This window comes from Drepanopeziza brunnea (assembly GCF_022702325.1).
Source record: "Drepanopeziza brunnea f. sp. 'multigermtubi' strain 214-2 chromosome Unknown ctg5, whole genome shotgun sequence".
In the NCBI taxonomy this organism is placed as follows: Eukaryota; Fungi; Ascomycota; class Leotiomycetes; order Helotiales; family Drepanopezizaceae; genus Drepanopeziza; species Drepanopeziza brunnea.
In genome coordinates this window covers 2,444,763-2,469,372 of record NW_027094068.1, presented here as the reverse complement: position 1 = coordinate 2,469,372, position 24,610 = coordinate 2,444,763, and the positions used below count along the sequence as shown (strand labels likewise).

Genomic DNA, 24,610 nt, shown 5'->3' with positions numbered 1-24,610 from the left:
ACCGCGGGAGTTTTGGGAAGTTTTTATACATGAAGAGAGGAGCCTTCGTGATTGCCATATTCTTTATATCTTTATATATGTATGTATATATATATACACCCCAAAAACTCGAGGATCAGAAAATACGGACGCTTAACTCAGCCATACTTGCTTTCCATGTACTCTTTCTCTCTTCTCTTTCTATTTTCTTTTCCCGGCACCTCTGTTGTGACACTGCGAGTTTCACAACCATCAAATGAGCGCTTATGCGGATGCATACCAGATGAACCCGACGCTAACATGAAGCCAAGTAAACAGCAACACCCTCAAGGAAGATTCTCGCTGGCTGGAAGTTAAGCCGCGTCATCATAACAAGGTTTCTCGTTGCTTGGGTACCTGGGCCAAGCTGACGTTTTCTGATGCTGTTTTTCATCTGCTCATCCCTGTTGTAAATTTAGAGTCGGCCTGGCAGGTCTGAGGGTCACGTGTTTGTGGCTGGTAAGTATGCGGATAAAAATGCAGGAACTTGGGATAATTCAAACTTTCGATCCTTGCGTAGATACATGAATACTGGTTACATTTTCCTACTTTACTCATATATTCAAATGCTCTATTATAAAAACTCGATTGCCCCCTCCCTTTACCGATCACGCTTCTGCTAGGAACGGGGGACTTCCGCGAGGCCAAGCTCATAGCCTATTTTTGGGAACAGCCACAAAAATCCTCTGGGCAGTGCTCCCTTACGACTCCTAAACTAATCTACGTCGACGAACCCAGTCGACGCTCTTCACACAACTACATCACATCTCGTTCTTGATTTCTCTTTCAAGAACAAAGATAATCTACAACACCCTCGACGCTCGTTCAGCCTCACCATCAGCCTCACCATCACCATCGCCGACGTAATCGCCTGCTCCACAACCAACGCATCCAGCCGACGAGCACAGCAGTCAAGCAGGACGTAGCTGGAGCTGGTGCTGGTGCTGGAGCTGGACAAAATCACTATCAACTCACTCACCATGGCCGCGAATGACTTCTACTCCTCCTCCTCCTCGCGGCAGGAACCCTCGCAGCCGTACTATAACACCTACCAATCCTCCAACCCCGGGTCGTCACAGGCCTACCCGCCTCCAGCACTCTCAATAGCACCCTCTTACCACACCGAGACTCACCTGCGAGGCCCCGCGCACTCTCACGACAGTAGATCACCTGTCTCGCCCTTCGAGGCGCCGTTCGACGACCACGTCTACCCGGTGCCGCCCCAGCAGAATAGATACGACAGCCAGAGCACATTAGGAGGTGACTCGCGGTACTATGAGCCAGGCGGCCACGGACCCTTCGAGAGCTCGAGTTCGTATAATGACAATATACCGTTGAGGGAGCATCCCTCTGTGCCGCCGAAGGATAGCCCGTTGACGGATCGTTTCGATACGGATCATGTGTATGATGCTCCTGTACAACCGCAGCGAATGGAGGAGGGGCAGAGTAGGAAGAAGAAGCGCATGACTGGGATGTTTATGAATAGGAAAAAAAGATTCCCTTGGCTTACCTATCTGTTGACGGTGGTACAAGTTGGGGTGTTCATTGGAGAGATTGCAAGGAATGGTATGTTCAGTTTGGTCCATGTATTTCTAAGGGAAGTTCTGACAGTATGCAGGAAGCTTGACAGGATCTCCTGTCATGATCAAGCCCAGCTTCAACCCCATGATCGGACCCTCCCCCTACGTTCTCATTAACATGGGCGCGAGATTTATGCCCTGCATGCACGCGGTTGACGGCGTACAAAACCGTGAATCAGGTGGCCCAATCAGATGGCCCTGCCCAGACACAACCTCGAACGACGAACAAGACTGTACCCTCGCCCAACTCTGCGGCTTCGGCATGCCCGATTCCCAGAATCCAGTCTACCCAGGCAGCACCACCGATGCTCTGAACGAGATCGCGAATCAGCCCAACCAGTGGTTCCGCTTCATCGTGCCCATCTTCCTGCACGCTGGACTTATCCACATCGGGTTCAACATGTTGCTACAGTTGACTTTGGGCAAGGACATGGAGATAGCGATCGGACCCATTAGATACTTCCTCGTGTATTTCTCCTCGGGCATATTTGGGTTTGTGCTCGGCGGCAACTTTGCAGCCGTAGGCATAGCATCTACGGGCGCATCCGGGGCTCTCTTTGGCGTCATCGCCCTCAACCTCCTCGATCTCCTCTACACCTGGAGCGAACGCCGCTCCCCGTGGAAAGACTTCGCGTTCATCATGCTCGACTGCGTCATCTCCTTCGGTCTCGGGCTGCTACCCGGCTTGGACAATTTCTCGCACATTGGCGGGTTCCTAATGGGTCTCGCGCTGGGAATCTGCATCCTGCACTCCCCGAACGCGCTGCGTAAGCGTATCGGCCAGGATGATCCGCCGTACGTCGTGGCACCAATAAAGGCTGGTGATGGAGCCATCCCCACCGCGAGCATGACCGGCTTCTTGAAAAACCCAGTTGGGTTCTTCAAAGGGCGGAAACCTGTCTGGTGGGTGTGGTGGTTCGTGAGAGCGGGGAGCTTGGTCTTCGTTCTGGTGGTATTTATCCTGTTGCTGAGGAATTTCTACACGGATAGGAAGACGTGCAGCTGGTGCAAGTACTTGAGCTGTATTGTGAGTTTCGCTCTTTTCCTAGGACACGCAGAGAGAATGAAATGTAAATGGGGCTAACGAAGCACAGAATGTCAACGATTGGTGCGAAGTGGGCAATTTGGAGCTGACGTCCTCCAGAACGAATGATACTAGCTCGTCCACGAACGGGAAGCGGGACTTGCTTGGTGGTCTTGCTACGATGGCGCAGATGTATCGGGCGATGTAGACATCTGTCTCACTATAGTGGAGCGGACCTTCTCATCCTCTCTTATTTGCTACCGGGTTGGGAGAGGTACTCCGAAGATAACAGTTAATTCAGATTGTTCCCCGCTTAGCGAACTGATTTTGCTGGGCCGCAAAGGGCACAGGGCCGAAGGAATTGGGTGGATAGTACGAGTGGAAGAGAGGAAGATGGAGGGGATAGGAGGTTACCGCGACGTCCAAAGGTCAAGACTAGCGAGGATCGACGATCGATCCGATGGTGACTTTTTATGTGGATTTCATAGGCATAGCATAGCGATGGAGTTTTCTCTTCTCTTTCTTTTTCTTTTTCTCCTTCCTCTTTCTTCTTCCTTTTTCTCCTTCCTTTTTCTTCCTTCTTTTTCTTCCTTCTTTTTCTTCTTTTTTCTTCCTTTTTCTTCTTCCTTTTTCTTCTTCTTTTTCTTCTTCTTTATCTTTTTCTTTATCTTCTTCTTTATCTTCTTCTTTATCTTGGTCCGTTTCTTCCCCTCCTTTCACTCATTGCAAACACGGTTGATGGATGGATGTGTGGATTCATGGATTGGGTAGATAGATATCTGGGAAATGGAATGGAATGGAGTGAATGGATGGCTGGGTAATTGATTGATGATGATGGTGGGTTTTTATCTTAGTCTGTTTGTCTGCCTGATTGGTTTATTGGTTGGTTGGTTGGTTGGTTGGTTGGTTGGTTGGTTAGTTGGTCAAGATGGAGGGATGGATGAATTTGATACCGGTACTCAGAGTAGGCTTCGAGGTTTGGGTTTGTTTTTTAATCATCTTTTGTCTTGGGTGGGTTTAAGTGGGTAGGTGGGTAGGTAGGTAGCTAGCTGAATATATTTAAGAGTGGATGTAGGCGAGAGGGTGTATTTATGTCTATCATGGATGGATGGCTGGGTTACGTATGGGCTTTGGAAGGTGAGGGTTTGGAATCGGGTCTTCAAATAAGGCATTTTGTATTTTAATGCTGTTAGTGTTACGATTCTCGTATGCTTATATGTTTATGTGTAGGTACAATTCTATCGATGTCATAATGCATTAAAAAATCCGATTCGCACCCAAACTAAGGGTCAATCAATACCTCGGAGGAAAAAAAAATCACCACTACCCAGAGTTTCATCAATTTCACCTCCGACGAAGAAGTAACTAATTAGACCCTTAACCTCTAATCTACATATTTAATATAAGCTCGATAGATGCATAAGATGAAGAGCTGTTGTCGCCCCCTTTTCTCGAAACCTCTTCTACAGTAAGTACCGTAGCCCTTCTAAATTTTTGCAGCGGTTCACTAGCGCTATTGTTAAGCGAGAGCCAAGCCGAAGCTCTGTACCTACTTTCTGCCTCTACTTGATTAATTCTATTATTAAATCGTGATGTGAAATGAAACCGTCTTGCAGTCAGTGATGAGCTGTTTGGGTTTTGTTCAAAGGTTTATTGGTTTGATCTTGGCGTTGAAGCGAGAGTGATACAGTAAAAAAAAATGAGAACAAGGCTTTTGAAATCTCTCTTTTTTTTTTTTTTTTTTTTTTTTTTTTTGTGGGCGTGCGTGTGTGTGTGTGTGTGTGTGGGAATGTGAAAATTTTGGAGCAGGGGGGTGCGTGGGGGTGGTGGTGGGGGTTTAAGGATATTCAGACGGATCGGATCGGAAAGGTTCGGTGAGTTTAGTTTAGATTAGCTTAGTTTAGTTGGCTTGCTTGTGTTGAGTGAGGGATTAAGAATTGAGATCTAAGCGTGCGTGGGGTGAGTTTGGTGGTGATGGATGAGTGGGTCATGAGTAGTTTTTATTATTATTGTACTACGTATTTATTAACATCGGGCGGGTAGCAGGCTTTACCTGTCGCCCTGGGACCTCCCATAAGGTACGGCGACGTGCTAAGTAGAGGAATTATATAGTAGTACAAAGTACTGTTCAACTGAGAGTAGAAACCACATTGAGGAAAAGCTCTCTTATACATAGCCTCGGGTCTCTTATCCCACGGTATCATCGCATAACCTTTATAACTCTTGAAGGCATTTCAAGTTGGTATAGCGCAGCAGCTATCAATGGTGCTCTTCCCTTGTGGATAAGATGGATCGCAGAAAAGATACGTAGTATACTGCTATTTTCGTCGGAGGACAAACTTCAAAAGCAAGCTACAGCATAGGTAACGTCTATCGGTGTCGATTGTCGAGATAATTCGAGGCCAGGCCGGACCGGAGTCAGCTACTACGTAAGTGACCTTTTCGAAGGAGCAACATGGTAGATCGTCTTGAACCCTTTTCTACCTCTTTTACTTCGTTCCTCTTTCATCGCAAATCCTTTTCGTATTGTCAATCGGTATGCCCGTCAAGTATAAATCGTAACCGGCGTAATGGTCAAAGTAAAAGGAGGCTCGTTCGGATCGCCGGTGAAAGGATATCTTTTCGAAAGGCTAGCTTAACTCCATTTCGGCTCTCCAGGTTCTCTTTGCCGCAAGAAAGAGAGCTGAAAGTTCGTAGAAGGCACTTCGTACATTCGTACAGGTAAGGGATCGTAGCCTTCCGGATGATGAGTCGTGAACAAGTAAATCGGTATTTATTTATCCTTTACGGACCTACTACGTACGTACGGTAGTAGTATGTGGTACTACGTAGTACGTGGGAAGAATGGAAACTGGGGGTATTCTATATTTAACACCCGTGGGGTTTGGATTAGGTTTTTTTTTTTTTTTTTTTTTTTTTTTTTTTTTTTGAAGGGGGAGGAGTGGGGGGTTCCTTCGATTTTAAAGATCGACCTAAGTGGAGACGGAAAGTTCGTGGAAGGAAGCACTCATATTGATTACGTCACGACCTCCTAGTGGCACTAAGAGGTATATAGATTTTGATCCATTTTCTGAAACGACATAGCGGTGATTGGATCGATAGAAGTGTTAGTCAGGTAGAATTGGACTACTTCGACTTTTTGAATATCTGCAGCAGCATGTGGAAAGACTAACTTTTTTGCGGGAATGGAATGAGTGGAGTCAAGATGGATGGATGGTTTGGGCGTGGTTCAAGATGGATTGGGGAAGGAAGGAAGGGAAGAAGGAAATAAGGGCTTCAGCTGGATTTGACTTTGGTAGTGGTGGTTTTGTCTATAGCAAGAAAGGGAGGGAGTTGTGCATCCTTGTTGATAGCAAAGAAAGGCGTTGGAATTTGAGTCCAATCATTTCCTTCTGCTCTCTTAGATACCGTACGAAAAAAACACCGTCGCTCGTCTTTTGCGGTTTTATTATTATTGTTTTTTGCTCAAAGTGGGACCTGAAAGAGCGCAATTGCTTGCTTTGACGTTTGAAGTATGTGGCAGAATGTTCAATACTCTCCAAATTGCTATTTCCATCATGCACTATTTATATCTGACTGGAGAGCATTGCGTATCATGAGTATAGCGGGGTTTATGAAGCCTCGTACGTTATGATCGGAGTCCTCGCTTAAATGTAAACATTCACTGAGGTAGGTAGATACGGACTATGATTGCTTGTGACGACGAATTTGATTATTGTAGGATCTGTAAGATTTTTGGCCTGTATATATTTGTGTATTGTACCTTATGGAGTTCTCGGTCGCCCAGAAAACGGAATCAGTTTTCTCCGACGCGTCAGGTCTTGCTTGGGGTTCTGAATATCGATCGTCCGCCGAGTTAGCGACCGGGACTGAACCTGTCGGATATCACGCAGCATTTGAGTAGTAATTAGCTATTCAGCGGGTATGATGCAATATGATTGGGGCAAATTAGGCTTTGAGTTATGCTGATTATACTATAGTCGATAGCATGAAATCACTTCATAGCAATATATTTATCTATATTGTATAGCGCAAGACGCGATTTTATCCGAGACTTGGATTCTGTATTTACTGATAGTAAATTCTCTGAGTGGCTAATGGTTATGAGAATGGAAGGTTGCTTGCTACCATCTATGGCGGAAGTCAACCAAGCGTTTTGCTTTTAGTTTACGAAATGCTGGCGATACCATGCTCTCATTTGTATATCCACATCCCCTGGCACGAGGAATCGTTGGACTTTCTTTGGGTGGCTTTGGACTCCTCGGTCCAAGCCCGTTCGAATCTCGAAAGAAGTTGGATGTTCTTATATAGCCACATCCTTAGAAATTTTGACTTGCGAGTGTGATTCATTTCTTAAAATACAGATTCGTCAAAATCAGGATTGAATTTTCAAGGCATATTGACATGTGAATAGTCGGAATACTGAATGGCTGCCCAAGGGACAGATCATACATATCATTTCAATTTCGAATATTTAATTTCAGAAATTGATGATCGTGAAAGCGCGGAGGTGAGGTGCGCAAAGGCTACGAAGTTTCGAAATAGTCGAGTGAATATAAGTTTTGATGGCATCATATGTTAATATCGAGCTCTGGCCGTGTAAGTTCTTCTCACCCAGGTCACTTACAGTACCCTAGAGCAAATATTGCAAAAGCGCTTATTTCACACCAAAACTTGTATATTTGAGAGCTTAAACTTTCTAAAATCATAAGTTTCAAGTGCAAAAAGGCTTCTGATTGAACCGTGTCCTGAGAAACACAGCTTCGTGACGGACAGAAGCCTAAGTTGCATGGAATGAATAAAGTCGAGCTCTTACACGAGGAACAAGACCTAAAGTAGATAGACATGTTCTGGGGAATGGTTCTTCATAAGGAAGCCGCGTGGTTACGTGCCCCGTGACCTACGCTAGCACTTGCGGCTACCTGAAGCCAACCTCTCTATTCCTTGGCCCACCTGTGACATTCGAATTATGGGAATTGATTATTCACCTATCTCATTGAAGGCATACTGTATCTGAGACGGAATAGCAGTTTCATCGAGTCCAAGGTTTGCAAAAGCATTTATCTTGAGGTGCACCTGGGTACCTTCAAGAGGTTTGACAGGTTATGGCGTATTTGTATTTGTGTATTGTAATATCGTTATATAGCGAGATTTTGAACGTATAAGAGGGAGATGTGGATATAGATCGAAGAGATTTTGGTGCCTGAAGCTCTAGTAAACCTGCGGCAAATATTCCAGAGCTGTCACAATGCAGATCCTGTCTTTATCTGATAAGGCGAATACATGGCTCTTGCGACATTTTCTGAACCATGGATTATACTTTGCGACATATTCAGTACCTCAACATCTACACCTACTATAACCCAAATTTATGGACCTGTGCGCCTGTGCCGGAGATGAATGCTGGTAAAATCTTGGGGTCCGGATCCGATACCCTTTTCCTTCCTCACTTCTACCCTTTCTCTCTCTCTCTCTCTCTCTCTCTCTCTCTCTCTCTCTCTCTCTCTCTCTCTCTCTCTCTCTCTCTCTCTCTCTCTCTCTCTCTCTCTCTCTCTCTCTCTCTCTCTCTCTCTCTCTCTCTCTCTCTCTCTCTCTCTCTCTCTCTCTCTCTCTCTCTCTCTCTCTCTCTCTCTCTCTCTCTTGCTTCTTTCCTGCCTTCTTTCCTTCCTTTAGGCTCTTTCATTCTCAACTCTCATCTGTTCTAGCTCTTCGGTGCTGGTGCTGCCACAGGAGTCGAACGCCACAAATCCATCCTGTTGGAACTGAGACCTGAGTAATTTCTGAAACCTCAGTCAGTCTGGTACAGTTACTTTGGTAAACAATAAGGCTAAGCGAGAGTAGCGGTCAACTCAGTCAAGTGTGTCAGCTCAGTCGAGTTAATCAGGTCAGGAAGGTGTCCTGACTATTCCGTTTGCTACTCTCCGGTTGTATCGGTAGTTATATAGGTAGCTACGATTCCACTTAGTGAGAAGCATGCAAAACCAACTGAAAAATCTCACACACAACTGAATACGTACTCAACTTTGCATCACACACCTCTGTAATACCGTACCAACACAACCACCACCAATACCGGCTCGCCTCCACCTTTTCGTCAGTAATCAATTTTCCTCCTCTCAAACACCCATCATTTTAAGCATTTGGCTCAGATTAAGAGTTCCTCTTCCGGCCGGTCCAGGATCTTCAGCAATATCCCAATTTATCCAATCAACAGTTTTGCTCGAATGTTTCATTAGCTCCCCCTCTGTTTCCCAGCATTCAGCCTAAAAATCTAACTCATCGTTACTTATCGTTTCAGTTGGAATAACCATTTGCAGCTTGTCAAGGAAAAGTGTCATATATGAAAAGCGTAATGCTTTCTTCGGGTCTAGCACCAGTAACGCTATATGCTGCAGAATAGTCTCTTCGTCTCCGGTCTACAATCGCGTTGGCCGTTCCTTATCCTTAAAGATTTTTGGGATCCATTTGTTGCCTATATTATTTAATTTTGTTACTATATGCTTTAACAACACAATACCATTTGTTATCCAAACTCGGCCAGCCAGCAGGTTCGTTTGCTATTTAGATTATTAACTCGGCGAAAAAAAGATGTCTTCAATAAAAAATATGCTCGCCAGACTAGCTCCAGTCGGGGCGACTGGTAATTTTTACTTCTCCAATGATCTGAAATGGGACGAAAGACCCTCACTTGAGGCAGAAAATCTTTACTTTGCTGTTGGGCCCGTCGTGGGTCTCACCAGTTTCCAGTGCTACTACCCTAACATGACCAGGAGAGGGCCGTTCCCTATTATCCTCGAGTACTTGCTCGCGGCTCATAACAGATGGCACTTGTGCCTAGACTCTGGGAACATGCGGGCGCAGCTGAACAGCGAGGCGCACAGACTGTTCGACCGGCTCTGCGAGACCGTGGTTAGGAAGCGCTGTGTGCAAAGGTCACTTGTAATCAGTTTATACCAGTGCACAAAGACTTGGTGAAGCGTAAAGTCATACTATGTAACGACTCTGACTTGGAGCGCACGATCGCGTTACCGTCCGGCTTCGCTCCCACCGGCATGAACGTGGATATGACCGGGCCAGCCAGCCTAGGCAAGTAAACACTGTTTCTGATAGTAGAGGGAAATGAGGGATTTAGAGATTGAAAAAGAACTTATTGGTCTCAGTCCGCCTGTCTTCGCCCCCCCCCCCTTTCGAAGATTCTGGATTTTCTCCGCGGGTGAGACACGGAGATGGGATTTCGATACCTTTATCACAAAATATAAGACCCGTGACTAATCAGCCAGAGGCCCGCTACAGCATCAATGATTGAGCAGCAGATGTAGAGTGTGGAATCCAGGTGATCATGTTCCGCTCTGTTTATTTACTTTTACCCCGCCATTACCGAGCCCCTTTTCTAAGCGAGATCTCCAGAAACCTTGAAGAACATCTCATGTGCAACTATGGAACAGTCGACAGGATTTGCGGCTGCAGAGCCTCCAAACTAATCCAGATATTTATATGTAAGATGTGAGGGTCCGATATTCTTTATGAGTGCCAGGACCAACGAATGATATGCTCAGATGCCATCATCTGTTTCACCGTACCTCACCCTCTTTCCATCAAGGCTGCATAGCTCTTACTAGAGCTTCGAATTATCTATGCACACGAATGGACTGGAAGATCTGTAAACTTTAGAATCGGAGCCGCGTTTCTGCAAAACGCTTGATCATTGGGTTCCAAGACAGGACTTTCGACCCTTTCCAGTAAAGCTATATTATTATCGATAGATGAAAGTACTTTGTAGTCAGCTGAATGATCAAAAATAAGGTAACCAAAACCCGCGAACTCTTGCCCTGGCTGTGAGGATTTTAGGTAAAGTCATCAATTATGAATCGAGACATGTTTGAAGAGAAAGTACTGATGCAGCGTTGCTTGAAGTCTGTTTCTGCGAGGCATGAGCGCAATTCTGGCTCAGGATGCTTTCGTAGTAAGTAGAGAGGTCGCGAGGGACTAGCCGAGGCAAATCGATAACCCAGCCTGATCTTGAGACTTGGGGTCAAAGGCTTAGATTTGTTGCCACCTAGATTTGTAGCCGCAACATAAGACATTGGGATACAGTACCTAGGTAAGTACCTAGGTAAGTACCTAGGTAAGTAGAGGAGGTGGCTGGGCGATAAGAGCTTCTTACGCGAAGTCCCAGCCTTGCTGTGGTGCTGAACAAAGAGGCGCGCTAGTGCGCACGGACTACCAACTGGGGGGCTGGCTTCTACGCAGCTCCAAATATTTTTTTCTAGAAAGGCTCCCGCACGCAACTTTTCATCACTACCAGCACATTCCTCCTCCTTCCTTCAACTTCACCCAAACAAATAGCCAACACAATGGGTAAAGGCAAAGGAAAAGCCGGTCGCAGGGAGGCCAAGCTGGCCGCCAAAAAGCTCAATCAGGTACCCAAGATCCCTGGCGTGCCCAAGCCAGCGCAACCACAAAAGAAGGCGAAGAAGATCCCGTCCAGAGAGAAGAAAAGTACGATCAATACCAACATGCCTGGCCCTGCTGCCTATCCGATCCCGATGGGTCGCCCGAAGCCATTCACCAAGAGCCCGCAGCATGCGAAGTGGCCAACGCTGTTCAAGAAGCATTTGCAGCTTATCGAGTCGCAAATTCGGGCATTGGATAGGATTATGCAGAGTATGAAATTGGATATGGTTACTATGCCCGAGAAGGAGAGATTGGAGTATGAGTTGGGAGAGAGAGGAAATTGGAGAGTTATCTGCGGAATGATGGATCGGACGCGAGAGGTGTTGGCAATGGCGCGACAAGCGGCGAGAGGAATTGTGAGTTATTGGGGAATCGCAGACGGATCTAGCAAGTTTGGTGCTGACAGCTTCATCTTTAGCTACCTTCCAGGGCTCTGCAAGACAAAAAAGGTCTCGGGGTCACCGGGACAAATTACGAGCCATTGGGACCTCAGCTTCAAAAGAAGGCTGCCGATCTTGGTTACGATCCGACGGGAAAGGGTGAACTTGGTAGAAATTCCGAGGATGTAGACGAAGATGGAGATACCGAGATGTCAGATGTGAGCGACGACACCGACTCGGAGGCAAGCGACAGCGATAAGGAAGGCGCCGACTCGGATGCAGCCGTTGAATCGAACAATTCCGACTTCGTCCAACCGAACATCGGAGCAAAGTTCCCACGATTCCCGAATGCTGAGAACAGCGAGACAATCGAATCGAGCTCAAACAAGGAAAACAAGCCGGCGGGAGTTGAGCCAAACCCATACTTCGTTGTCGATCTTGAGCCTACACCCGTCGAACTGAACGACTCGGTAGGCGAGAAAAATACCCGGAAGCGGAGGAGGGAAGAGGAAAAAGAATTGCGGAGGGCTAATAAAGAAGCCAAGAAAGCCGCACACAAGGCGACGAAGGATGCTGCCGCAGCTGATGCTAGCACTCTTCCGAAAGAAGCTACTCCGCCACTTGAGCCACGAGTCGACTTCGCAGCCCTTGAAGTAAAATTGAAAGCTGAGATTGCTGCTGGCACGAAAGCACAAGAGGAAGCTAAAGTGGCTCAATCTGCGGAAGGCAACAAGTCGAAGAAGAAGCGGAGGAGATCAAATGATGGCGAAAGCGACGAAGTTGCAGAGAAGAAGGCGAAGATTGACAAGTCTGAGAAGAAGAAGCGGAAGGCCGAAGAGTCTGTTGCGGATGAGGATTTTTTGGAGAAGTCCAAGAAGGAGAAGAAGGCGAAGGAGGAGAAGGAGAAGAAGCGGAAGGCGGATGATAGCGCTGACCAGGAGGAGGTTGAGGAGAGTGCGAAGAAGAAGCGGAAGGCCGAAGAGTCTGTTGCGGATGAGGATTTTTCGGAGAAGAAGTCCAAGAAGGAGAAGAAGGAGAAGAAGGAGAAGGAGGAGAAGGAGAAGAAGCGGAAGGCGGATGATAGCGCTGACCAGGAGGAGGTTGAGGAGAGTACGAAGAAGAAGCGGAAGCATAAAAGTGCTAGCTAGGTGCTGATTGCGTGCGGCGATTCTGAAAGGTTGTTGCTTTATGATACCATGCGTTTCATTCTCATTGCGTGGCTGAGCAAGGCGGACTGTGGCAGTCTAAGGAGTACAAAACAGGAACATTTGCATACATCTTCTCACCGAGTGCTTAATTGTGATATCTCTGTGATCTTTGACGGGTGCGCGGCTCTGCGGCTGCTTGTCAACGGCTGTGAGACGACTGGCTTCTGGATCAGCTGAATTAAGATGTGCTCAAAATAGGTTGTTGAGAAGTTATACATTACAGCGGCATCCGGCTTTTTCAGTCTCTGTCTATGAACATGCAGCCGGACTTGTATATACAGCGAATCGTACCTGGGATATACCTATTGTATGCTACAGCACAATATGGTCAAATATGTCTCATCCTCAGCCTGACCCAACCTCCACTCGCCCAAGGCCCCGGGAAGCATGATCTGCCGACTCCATGTCGGCCTTCACCAGGATGGACACACCCAACCAAGCCTTGTAGCCAACCAACCAAACATTTCATTCGCCTCACCCACATCCTCACTTCTTCCCTCCCTCCCTCTTCTCCTCACCCACAACCTTCTCATCCATCTCCTTGACCTCCTCCGCCCGATCCTTCCCCCAGCTGACAACCTCCCAGATCTGATCCATAATCAATCCCCCATATCCCTTCCCCTCCTCCAACGCCGCCTTCTCCCTCGCATCCCTCTTCGCCTTCCAATCCTCCCCCTCACCCCCAAGCCACACCTTCCCCAACAGCCCCCTCTCCCTCTCCCTCTCCCCCTCCCCCTTCCCCTCCCTCCGCTCCTCCTCCCTCCTCCGCTCCTTCTCCTCGCGCAGCCGCCGCTGCGTCTCCAGCGCCTTGGGCGGCAGATCCCGGCTCGTCATGTTTGCCATCCGGTTCCCAAACCGGTCCATGATCGACGTGCCGCTGTACTCGCGCGCGAGCTCGTTGCTGCCCGCCAGGAACCCGCCCGCGAGCAGCACCGCCGTGAGGTTGGCGCGGCGGGGTGGGAGCGCGAGGATGACGGGGCAGACGACCAGGGAGGCGAGGGAGAGGTTGTGGATGAGGGTTTCGCGCGGCGTGCGGGCGGGGGTTGGGGTTGCGGTTGGAGCCGTGGGCGCCGTGGGCGCCGTGGGCGCCGTGGGCGCTGTGCTTGCGGTTGTGGTTGACATCTTGGGGTGGGCTAAGTATTTGTAGGTATTTGCTCGACGGGTTGGTTTGGGAGATGCGCGCGCGCGAGGCAGACTTGGCTGGCGGAGAATTTAGTGGGCTGGCTGTTGGAACATTCGTGAGATGTGAATGTTGCAGCGGAGGTTGCTTTTATGGGATATCGCCTCGTTTGAGACCGTTGTATAGAACTGTGAGGGTGATGTCGTAGGTTACTCCGTAGGTAGGCTACTAAATTCCCGGGAGCTTTTCACCCATGTCATCATTGAAAAAAAAAGGTCGTTGTCTCGTTTACCCGAATATTAGCCTGGAACTCAATCTGCGTGAATATAGTACCTAAAGCTCACTGGGGTCTCATATCCATCTATTTCAGACAACGTGCCAGAGTGGTTAATGGGTATGACTCGAATCCTAGATCCGTGTGACCTAGGTAGATATCATATGGATTCGTCCGCGTAGGTTCAAATCCTGCCGTTGTCGTCACAAACCGTTCAATTTTGCTCCCGACATACATTTTTTTTTTCTTTCTTCTTTCTCCATGTTTTCAGAGATCCGGGTCTGGGGCGCCGGGCGTCAGGCGGAAGAACAACTTTTTTTGCTCCTCTTCTTTCCTTGAGGAAGAGTGAAAGAGTGATCAACTCATCATCATTGCCTGCATTTGCAACGTTCCATCTCGCAACTCTTTCATTCGTTCGGTCGTTCGGTCGTTCGTTCTTTTCTTTTCTCTTCTTTTCTTCCATGACTTTGCGCTCACCTGATTAACTCGATTATTGATTACGTACCCACCAGGCCGTCTTTACGCTGCAGTAAATAAGATAAAAATAAAATACATCCGGGGTCACAATTAGTCAAGTAAGTCTCTCGCTCTCTCTCTCTCTCTCTCCCCCAGCCTTTTCGAAAGCCACTTGAGATATATGGATAGATAGATACGGTAGATAGATATGTCTCATACTGATTTGGTTACCACATTTTAGTCAAAGACATAGATACGTAGTAGATACGGTAGCCAAGCGCCCGCAAAGCTAATCCAGTTCAACCCTGCGCAATAAACTCACAGAGTGTGTGAGTGAGTGAGTAAGTGAGTGAGTGAAGGAAAAGCAGAGACCTCACGGCATGATCAAATCAATTATGCGGATTGGTTGGTTGATTGATTGGTTGGTATTTGGAGAGGGGGGTAAATCGATGAGATGTGAATCGTGTGCGGATTTCTCTCTCTCTCTCTCCATCTTTCTATATTTTGTTTCTTTTACACACAGCAGGCATATCAAGCAGCCGGCGAGTGGCCTCGCAACCGCAACCTGACCATGAAATCATGCTGGTACGAAAACCAGCACGTCTGCATCCGGTAGGGCGACGATGGATGGGCGGGGGCGGAGCGCCTCCTTGACCACCGCTTTGAGATAGGGCAGCTGCTGCATCTGCAGGTAGGTAGGTGCAGCTGTCGATATCATCTCGGAGTCGCTTCGCTAATAGACGTCTGCCCGAGAACAAACGTTGCAAGCTGTGGAGGGAAGGGTATCCTTTCCTTTCCCATCCCATCCAGCCCTGGGATCTTTCAGCTGGTTCGATTTCTAACATCGTATTATAGGGACCTAGCCGGTGCATTTTAATCACGTCTGGTCTTCGGCTGAATAAGTCTGGTTTCATTGCTTTCCTGGTCGTCAAATATACAGAGTCAAAGGATCTATATAATCTTTTCATTTTTTTATTTTCGAGTCAAAAACCCCAGAGGAATTGGAGTCGTTTCGGTTTTCTAGAGAGAAAGCTTCGATCTGAGTAACAGATTTATTTATCTTTTCTGAAGCTGTTACGATTGTCCGTGTCGGCTTGCGATTGCGATAAGTCTGTCTATCGACTGTATGCAGCTCTACTCAACACGACTCAAGAAACATCCCCACAACGCAGACAGCTCTTCCAGGCTTGAAGACTGGGCCAATCTGAAAATAGTACTTCTCCTCCCAACATCCTCACACCTCCTACTTCTCACGAACGTCTGCCTGTCGTCTCCTCCCGCGCCATACACCATAGCCCCCCGCTCCCCAGGCGCGAACTGCGGGAACGGCTCTCTACCAGCCACGTAGGCCACGAAGTGCTTCCCGAAGGCCTCGGCCGAGCCCCGTTGCGCCTCGTCCAGAAACTCGTTGAAGTTCTGGTACAGGAACGCGGCGTCCAGGAGGTGGCTCGCGACGCCCTGGTACCGGCCGTCCCAGGGATTCGGCTCGTTGAAGTGGAACACGAAGCGCTTCCCCGGGAAGCCGGACGCGATGGTGACCAGAGGCGCGTAGAAGCCGATGTCTTGCGCGAAGTGCAAGATGTTGTCCGTGGCGACCGCTTGATTTTGGGCATCGTTGCCGCTGCCGCTGCCGATGTGGTACGCTTCCAGTAGCTGCTGCTTAGCTACGGGATTCTCATGCAGGGAATCATTGACGCATGCGAGGAAAGTCTCTTCTAGCCTCGCTTGTCGGTCATGCAGCATGTAGAACAGGATACTGGACTGCGCGGAGTCAGGGAGGAAAGCCGCAGTACGTGGAGACGGTGTTGGGAGTGCTTACGTCCATTTCGCAATCCCCAATCATGACGCTTTCACACCATTGCGTGCCCGGCAAGGCGCTCTCTTGGAACGACCACTGCGTAAAGGTAGATTCGGACTTGACATACTCGCCATCGACGACGGGCAGCATAGGCAGGCCCTCTGCGGCAGCAACAAGTTGGTCGGCACTTGCTTCTTTCAGCGCCCTGACTTTCTCGTCTGCTGTTTGCATCTGCGCAAAGCCCAACCTTTCCATCACGACGTTATGGATCCCGCTTGCAGCAGCCATCGTAAGGGGCTTTAGAAGCAGCGGCGACCCTCCCATGGCGAGGATCCTCTTGAATAGCGGTTGTGTGGACTCGAGATGAAGAAATGCAGCAACTGGAACCCCTCTTCAGCTTTGATCTGCTCGTCAACACGTTTCCACGTTCCGGGCCATACGCACCGGATCCAGCGCTCTCTCCAACGACGGTCACATTCTCGGGATCACCCCCAAAGCCTCCAACATACTTCCTAATCCACAACAATGCCACCCGCTGGTCGCGCAGGCCGTTGTTCGCTCGGGCACCCGCATCGATCAGACCCTGCGAAGCGAGGAAGCCGGGCAGGCCTAGGCGGTAACTAAGCGAGGCCGTCAGCTGCCGTTGTTGTTGTTTGTTATTGACTTTCCAAAGAAAGAATCTGCCAAAGCTCACTTGATGTTGATTCCAATCACAGGACTACCTTCTCTGATCGAGAGCTCCACGAGGCGCGCAGGATCATACTGGGGCCACGCATTCCCCCCCAAGCTGAATCCGCCGCCGTGTATGAAGACGAAGACCGGGAGGGGCTGCAACCCCTCCCTCCCACCTTTCGGCGTGGTGATATTGAGATTGAGGCATTCCGTCAGCGACGTCTTGAACTCCCCGCGCGGCAACTCGTGTTGGATGAAAGCGAATTCAGCATCGCACGTTGCCGAGCCCTGGACACACTGCGGTCTTTTCACAGACACGTATGCGTTAGTTGGCTATGATTTCGCTCTCAATTGATCGGATATGTGGTATGGTCTGACTTACCCGTAAGAAGTCGCGTCGAGCACTTTGGAGAGCGATGGGTGGGCGAACAAGACGGGCTCCGCGAAAGCGTGCTGCAGCTCTGCGTACTTGATCCCCCGGTACGCGATCGTCTCCCCGTGGTCGAGCGCCATCACACGGCCCAGCTGCGGATGTTGCGATTCGGTAGTCCTGTCTGATCTGGATACCAAAGCATACATCCCAGCCCAGGTCGCGCGAGCCGGATGGCAAAATGTATCGCCCAACACGCAGAAAATTCGAAATGACAGTCAATGCTGTCCACATTCAAATATTCTCTCGCATGTCTAGCCTCCTGTACTTTTCTTTGTCCTTTTTGGCAAAGTTTGGTTCTATCAGCTACCATCTCCGCATGTATCTACCGGTAATAACACCCCGGAACGAGGCGAGTCCAGGCTCAAGCTTCGAGCCCTGCACCCCATACCCTATACCCCACCGTCTCCACATCCTCCCCACAGGCGGGGGTGGCGCCTCCCAACGTACTGTATAGGTAAATGTTACTACTTACGAAGTACAGTCCGTACTGTATTACCCCGCAAGGCAAAGCTACCCCAAATCTCGGGCTCGGGATAATCCTGGATGGGGAGTACCTGCGCTGCCGCCTACGAGTAGTTAGGTAGTCAGTTGTTTGTCTACGCTACTTAACACAGCTTGTCTTGAAATATTGCTTGTACTAAGTATAACTATATGATAGAATCAGGAGTGCAGAAGGTGTAGTAGATTAGGTGTGAGAGTACTGAGAGCTATAGTACAGGTGTACCTAAGGGACCAGCCAAGAGGCTAGTCCATACAAGGGAATATAGGCGGCAGTCCAATATTCTAACACTATAACTATAACTATAACTATAACTCTAACTCTAAGTATAACTATCGTATATTCGTCGAGGTTATAGCACGTCATAAGGAATATCATGAGTAAGACGCTATTTAGCATAGCAGGCCGCTGTGCTGTCCTCGAATAATATTTTTATTTTATTTTATTTTTTTCTTTATTTTTTTACAAAAAAAAGGGAGAGCGAGCCGAAGAGCTAGCTGGCTCGCTTCGATTTGTTGTTGTGGTGGGAGGAGAGGATGATTAGAGCCCGGCAAGGGGTCATGGGTAGAACTACCTCTCATTGTTGATTTGTAATTGGGATGGATGGATGGATAGGGATATCGGTTGGAAATCTTTTGGTGCGGGTTTAAATATATTTTTCGGTTTGATATTGAAGAAGAGGAATAAATATGAGATTAGTGCTTTTACTTGCAGATACATGTTTAAAGCATACATCTGCTTAGTACAATCATGGTGTGTTGTGAAGCGAACGAGAAAGAGGAAGAGAGAATCTAATTTGAAGCCGTTGGAGCGGTTGGAGCCGTTAAAGCCGTCGATGCCGTTGGTGCCATTGAAGCCGCTGATGCCGTTGGAGCCATTGATGCCGTTGGAGCCGTTGAAACCGTTGATGCCAGTGCACCGTCATATTCCTTTCTAAAATCATGCATAATCGCTTTCACACCCTGTTCGAAGCATTCATCAGTGAATTCATCCACACAGACCCGCATGGGCGATAGGCCCGCCCTACCTGCTGCATGAGTTTGGCGAATTCCGGATCGGCTTCGGCTTTCCGACACATGGCGAAAAACGTGTCCTCCTCCCGCGCGACTGCGGGATCCTTCCACATCCGCCGGATGTTCTCGCTGGAGATGGGGTCGATCATGCTGTGGTACTTCTCTCGTCTCACGACGTCGTATCGCGTCAGGATGGCGTCGGTGGCGAGACCCTGATGGATCCCGTTGAGGCAGTCGAAGAGGTTGCCGGCGTCGACCAGACCGCCTGTCAGACCGAGTCCGCCGCTACATGGTGAGATGTTAGCCAACCTGCCAGCTGCTCGGTTAGGTGTCAATGCAAAGGGGTAAATGGGGTCAGGTACAAGGGGTTGCATAGATGCGCTGCGTCGGCAACGAGAAGGAAGCGTCCCTCGCGCAAGCGCTTCGCGCATCGTTGATGGACGCGGTACGGGCTGATGCTGACGACTCTGTACTGGTCGGGATCGGGGCGGCCGGGGAGGAAATGTTTGAATTTCATGGGCTGCCGAGCGATGTACTCCTCTCGGGTCAGGCCTGGGATGTCTCCGTAGATCACGCGCAGCAGGCCATCATTCTGGATCTTGGCGACCAGGGACCAGTGCTCTCTATCGAGGATGAAGTTGACTTCTTGCCACTTGTAGGGAGACATGTCGTAGTAGACCTGCAGAGCGCGGACGTTTAGTTTGCGAGAGAAGAGCATGGTGAGGACGTGGACTCGATCGCGGGAATTTAGCTTACATTCGTGGCCACGATCTGCTCGTCCCACGTCCGTCCGGGGAACTCGTCTCCTTGCAACGATCTCCGGATCTGACTCTTCGCACCGTCGCACCCGACGATGTAGTCTGCCGAGAACTTCTCGACGCCGTGTGGGGTCTGCACCATCACCCACGCCGCCGACGGGTCCTGTCCCATAGTGGGCAGAACCTTGTGAGACCATCTCAAGTCCGCCCGGTCTTCCTTCGCCAGGTGCGCGATGAGGATTCTGGTCAGGTGGTTCAGGGGCAAGCAGACGACCTTGTTGTCTCTGGTTGCATCTTTTTGGAGGAGTGAGACGAGCGGGTTGCCGTCGATGTCTCGCCACGATACCCCGTCGGGGAAGAACCCCTCGGAGATCACCTCTTGCAACACGCCTGCTCTTTCGAGCTCGTAGGTCGCTGGGGGCGCGTAATGTGATGCGCGAGGGCTCTCGTCGAGCTTCTGGGCGGCTTCGAGGATGAGTACGTTGATGCCCTGCTTGGCGAGCAGGAGTGAAAGTACTAGCCCTGCTGGTCCGGAACCAACAACGATTACCTGTGATAGCGTTAGTCAATGTGTTTGGATAGATCAGGAAAGTTTTCTCTCGCTTATTACCTTTGAAATCGCCATACTGTTGTTGACGTGGAACACGAGTAGGAGCGTGCTCAACTTTTGACGCTATGATTGATCTTATGGTTGATCTTATGATTGAATCTAAGAGCAGCGAGAAGTATATAAAAAAAGACTTTGAGCAAGCTCTTGAGCTTCGGCTTTGATCCTTAACCCACATTCCTTAGGTGACCCTAAAAAAGATTTTGACCAAGCTATTGAGCTTCGACTTTGATCCTTACTTCATATCCCTAGTATGACCTTAGAAAGGACTTTGACCAAGCTATTGAGCTTCCACTTTGATCCTTACTTCATATCCCGGCCAGCGAAGACGGATTTCTGAGCCTGTACGTGACGCTAGCTACGAACCTGCGATATTTTCAATAATATTCGTAAAGCCGATCAGAAAACGCCCTTTTTTGGAAGGTAACCGAGGCGATACACTTTGATGCTAGCCGTATTTTTCGTATCTGCCGACGGAACGAACGACGATTAAAGATACGGAATAAGTATTATAATATACTCTTTCGTATATAACTCGAACTCGACTTTATCGACTAGCTCGATAACTTTATTTAACGATTAAATTCGACTTTTTTTTTCGAATTCGATACGATAAGCGATATTTACGATCGATTATATAAGGACGCTAAAAGAACGAAGTAAATATAATAGCAGCTTAGCTTTCGGAACTTTGGAGATTGCTATACGGTAGAAGAACCTTTAGCAAAAGCTAGCTCGAGGATGCTTATAATTATAATCGATTACGAATGTAAAAGGTCGACCGAAAAGAAAAAAAAAATATCTTAATCGAATACTCGATTAAATAATCAAAAAGACGGTGTATCGAGCTGCTGATAATTAATCGCAATAAAAAGCGACCGCAGCAATTAATACTTTCTTAATTAAATTTGCCGTTAATAAAAAGCATTAAGATATATTAAAGCTGCAATACCGCGGGATCAAAGACTCGGGACTTCATATCGATTTAGTCTTTTTCTTACGGGTTTTTACTTTATCGATATAAACGGACTTTATATTTAAAAAAGCTATTTCATTAGTTAAGATACCATCTGCCTTTGCGGAGTGCTTATAAGTAAGACCTAATGCCGGCACCCTATTATACCCTTAAGGAGGTGGTAAGTCGGACTCCTTTTTAGGACCCGCAGCAGTCGTTAAAACAATACTACTACTACTACTTACTTCATATCCTTAGTATGACCCTAAAAAAGACTTTGACCAAGCTATTAAGCTTCGACTTTAATCCTTACTTTACATCCCTAGTATGACCTGAAAAAGGACTTTGACCAAGCTATTGAGCTTCGACTTTAATCCTTACTTCACATCCCTAGTATGACCCTTAAAAAGACTTTGACCAAGCTATTGAGCTTCGGCTTTGATCCTTACTTCATATTCCTGGGATGACCCTAACTCAAGGCTATGTGATAGAATCAGGAGTGCAGAAGGTGTAGTAAATTAGGTGTGAGAGTACTGAGAGCTATAGTAAGAGAGTAGCCAAGAGACCAGCCAAGAGGCTAGTCCATACAAGGGAATACAGGCAGAACCCCAATATTCCAACACTATGTGGGGATTGGGATGTGGGGTCGTCTTTATGTGCAGCCTCCAAGCCATATTCTTTTTTCATAGTTACCCCAAAGATCTGCCAACAAAAGCACTGGGGGGGAAAAGGAGACAATCTTGGCCAGATGTGAAGTTACTGGTAGCATAAGAGGGCATACGGACTTTTATCAACGCAGCCTCTATAACACATCTTCAGATATTAGCGAGCTCCTGATATCACAATCAGACTGCCACTTCAATTCCCAATAACCATCGTCGGAAATTACAAATTGAAATTGTGAGATCTTACTGAAATATACCAATATGTCGGGACCTGGAGCTTTCTCCTTGCCTATCAGGTATGCGGATCCTGAATACAACTCAACACACCACAACCTTTTCTCAAAATCCTCCATTCGTCCGTTGGAAAATATTCTTCCACCCGGCGTGAAGCAGGCAGATTTTGATACCGCCATCGTCAAACTTCAGAAAATTCTGGGATACGAGAATGTCTACATTGGAAAGGCTCTGGCGGAGTACATTGACCCGTACGAACTCCAGGAAGATCCTTCACGGAGAAAAGTGCCCAGCGGAGCCGTGTGGTGCGTCTCCCAACCTCTATTTCTTGAAGAAACTACTTCTAATGACTGTTCAGCCCTGCAACTATCGAAGATGTACAGGGTGTTTTGAAGGTAGCGAACGAGTTCAAGATCCCGGTGTGGACCTTTTCTGGTGGCAAGAATTTGGGGTACGTACCACGTCTTATAAGACTCTGGGAAAGGTTGAATGTTGACGATAAAACTAGCTATGGCGGCCCAGCTCCGCGACTGAGTGGTTCGTTGGCGCTCGATCTGCACAGAATGAACAAGATCATCGAAGTGAATGACGAGTTCTCGTATGCCGTCGTCGAGCCGGGCGTGACATTCACAGATCTGTACGACTACTGCAAGCTCCACAAGCTTCGCGTCTGGCCCAGTGTACCCTCTTTGGGATGGGGGAGTGTCGTCGGAAACGTAAGTCTCAGTTCACAGCCACCAATCTGACATTATCTGAGCGCGAAGTAGACCGTTGACCGAGGCACCGGGTTTCTACCCACAGCAACCCACCATCAAAACGTTGCCGGACTTGAAATCCTTCTTGCCGACGGCGATGTCGTTCGCACGGGACACTTTGCTCAGAATGGATCCCCTTCAGCCCATCTCACCAAATTTACGTTCGGTCCCTCCATCGAGGGGCTGTTCATGCAGAGCAACCTCGGCATCGTCACAAAGATGGGAATATGGCTCACTCCTCAGCCACAAGCCTACCTGTCCTGCAACTTCTCGATGGACGAGTTTGACGATGTGGAGACGATGGTTGATCTCTTTAGCGAGATGCGACGAAACGGAACCCTCCCCAATACGGTGTACATTTTCAACATAATCGAATTTCTCGGGTTTGTAGGCAAACGAGCAGAACTGTGGGGCAAGGATGAGCCGATTCCCGACTGGAAGGTACGTGAACTTCAGAAAGAGCTCAACATGGGATACTGGAACGCCAAGTTTGGCCTCTACGGCCCGAAGGGGGTCATCCAAGCGCAATTCGACGAGTTCAAGCGGGTGGCCGCCATCAAGGCCCCCAAAGGCCAGGCGCGCGGCGAGATGTTCTGCGGCCAGGTAGACGAGTTGCTGGACGCCGCCAGTGTCGGAGAGCCGCACGGCGGACCGTTTGTGGGCGTGCCCTCACTCTGGAGTCTGCCCATAATCGGCTATAGCCTCCCCAAAGACGGCACGGGCATCGCAGGCCACGTGGACTTCTCGCCCGTGCTCCCGTCGTCGGGCAGAGCCATACTGGAGTGGGCGAGAGCATCCAGGGCTATATCCAACGCGCACGGCTGGGATCTCGTGTGCGATTTCTTCATGCACGAGAGGCACGCCATCTTTGTCAATTTTATGACGTTCGACAAGTCCAAGCCTCGGCACTGTCAAGCCATCAGTTCGATCCTCGCAGAGCTATACCGCGAAGGGAAAAAGCGAGGCTACAGCACGTATCGGACTCACATAAATTTCATGGGTAAGTCGGCGCCGCCGCGTCCCGGAGGTCGACTTGGATTATATGCGACTAACATCATGCTGAAGACTTGAATGCTGAAAATTATGACTTCAATAATCATGCCTACAGACGCTTCGTGGAGAAGATCAAGGTGAGTGCTTGAACAGATGAAGCTGGTAGTAGTAGCCTATCCTGATAAATCTGGCACTAGGGCGCAGTCGATCCCAATGGCATTTTGTCCCCTGGCAAGCAAGGCATATGGCCAGAAGCATACCAGAGCTTCCGAGACCCGTCGGGCACGCTTGCAGACCCAAAGTCTGCGTTGCCTCGGAGCCGGGAGGGAATTGCAAGTCATAAGCTATGATGTTTGTTTACTTACTGAGCCATAAGCGATGATGCTAAATCGCTGTTTCACGTGACGAGAATCCTTAGAAGCCTATTTCAACGCAGGTGGGGAGGCACTTAAACAATCTAGCAGCTAGTGCAAATGACTTGTACTTTTCTTTTATATTTTTTTTTAAATAGCTGAATTGGAAATAACTTTAACCATTGTAAACACCCTGCCTGATGGGGTACCTGCCATGGCCACTAGGGCCACACTAGACGGACCCATCTTCTATAAGAGGGTACACATCTCTTAGCTAAAATAATCAACGAGCTTTCCACCCACCTTTTTTGATATCTCTTTTGTAAGACCATGAGGTCTAGCCTTAGAGCCAGGCTTCTAT

The 24,610-nt window shown here is 48.5% G+C and overlaps 7 protein-coding genes across 7 annotated transcripts; 4 read left to right on the top strand and 3 right to left on the bottom strand.

Moving 5' to 3' along the window:
• Positions 1 to 998: 998 nt before the first annotated feature.
• Positions 999 to 2,830, top strand: L3040_004014 (uncharacterized protein; the record flags this gene model as incomplete). Its single annotated transcript, XM_007294163.1, has 3 exons — positions 999 to 1,584; positions 1,637 to 2,625; positions 2,693 to 2,830. 3 exons carry the CDS (start codon positions 999 to 1,001, stop codon positions 2,828 to 2,830), a joined length of 1,713 nt encoding a protein of 570 aa, XP_007294225.1.
• A 6,398-nt stretch (positions 2,831 to 9,228) lies between these two features.
• Positions 9,229 to 9,597, top strand: L3040_004013 (uncharacterized protein; the record flags this gene model as incomplete). The annotated part of the gene is made up of 1 exon (XM_007294162.2): positions 9,229 to 9,597. One exon carries the CDS (start codon positions 9,229 to 9,231, stop codon positions 9,595 to 9,597), a length of 369 nt encoding a protein of 122 aa, XP_007294224.2.
• Positions 9,598 to 10,976: 1,379 nt separating this feature from the next.
• On the top strand, positions 10,977 to 12,604 carry L3040_004012 (uncharacterized protein; the record flags this gene model as incomplete). Its single annotated transcript, XM_007294161.2, has 2 exons — positions 10,977 to 11,432; positions 11,495 to 12,604. 2 exons carry the CDS (start codon positions 10,977 to 10,979, stop codon positions 12,602 to 12,604), a joined length of 1,566 nt encoding a protein of 521 aa, XP_007294223.2.
• Positions 12,605 to 13,150: 546 nt separating this feature from the next.
• On the bottom strand, positions 13,151 to 13,786 carry L3040_004011 (uncharacterized protein; the record flags this gene model as incomplete). Its single annotated transcript, XM_007294160.1, has 1 exon — positions 13,151 to 13,786. One exon carries the CDS (start codon positions 13,784 to 13,786, stop codon positions 13,151 to 13,153), a length of 636 nt encoding a protein of 211 aa, XP_007294222.1.
• A 1,862-nt stretch (positions 13,787 to 15,648) lies between these two features.
• L3040_004010 (uncharacterized protein) lies at positions 15,649 to 17,563 on the bottom strand (the record flags this gene model as incomplete). Its single annotated transcript, XM_007294159.1, has 5 exons — positions 15,649 to 16,275; positions 16,334 to 16,692; positions 16,757 to 16,932; positions 17,007 to 17,288; positions 17,367 to 17,563. The coding sequence occupies 5 exons, from the start codon at positions 17,561 to 17,563 to the stop codon at positions 15,649 to 15,651; spliced, it is 1,641 nt and encodes a 546-aa protein (XP_007294221.1).
• A 1,144-nt stretch (positions 17,564 to 18,707) lies between these two features.
• On the bottom strand, positions 18,708 to 20,312 carry L3040_004009 (uncharacterized protein; the record flags this gene model as incomplete). The annotated part of the gene is made up of 5 exons (XM_007294158.1): positions 18,708 to 18,878; positions 18,944 to 19,214; positions 19,292 to 19,608; positions 19,686 to 20,237; positions 20,298 to 20,312. The coding sequence occupies 5 exons, from the start codon at positions 20,310 to 20,312 to the stop codon at positions 18,708 to 18,710; spliced, it is 1,326 nt and encodes a 441-aa protein (XP_007294220.1).
• Positions 20,313 to 22,175: 1,863 nt separating this feature from the next.
• L3040_004008 (uncharacterized protein) lies at positions 22,176 to 24,246 on the top strand (the record flags this gene model as incomplete). Its single annotated transcript, XM_007294157.1, has 6 exons — positions 22,176 to 22,453; positions 22,507 to 22,599; positions 22,657 to 22,864; positions 22,916 to 23,903; positions 23,969 to 24,033; positions 24,094 to 24,246. The coding sequence occupies 6 exons, from the start codon at positions 22,176 to 22,178 to the stop codon at positions 24,244 to 24,246; spliced, it is 1,785 nt and encodes a 594-aa protein (XP_007294219.1).
• Positions 24,247 to 24,610: the final 364 nt, after the last annotated feature.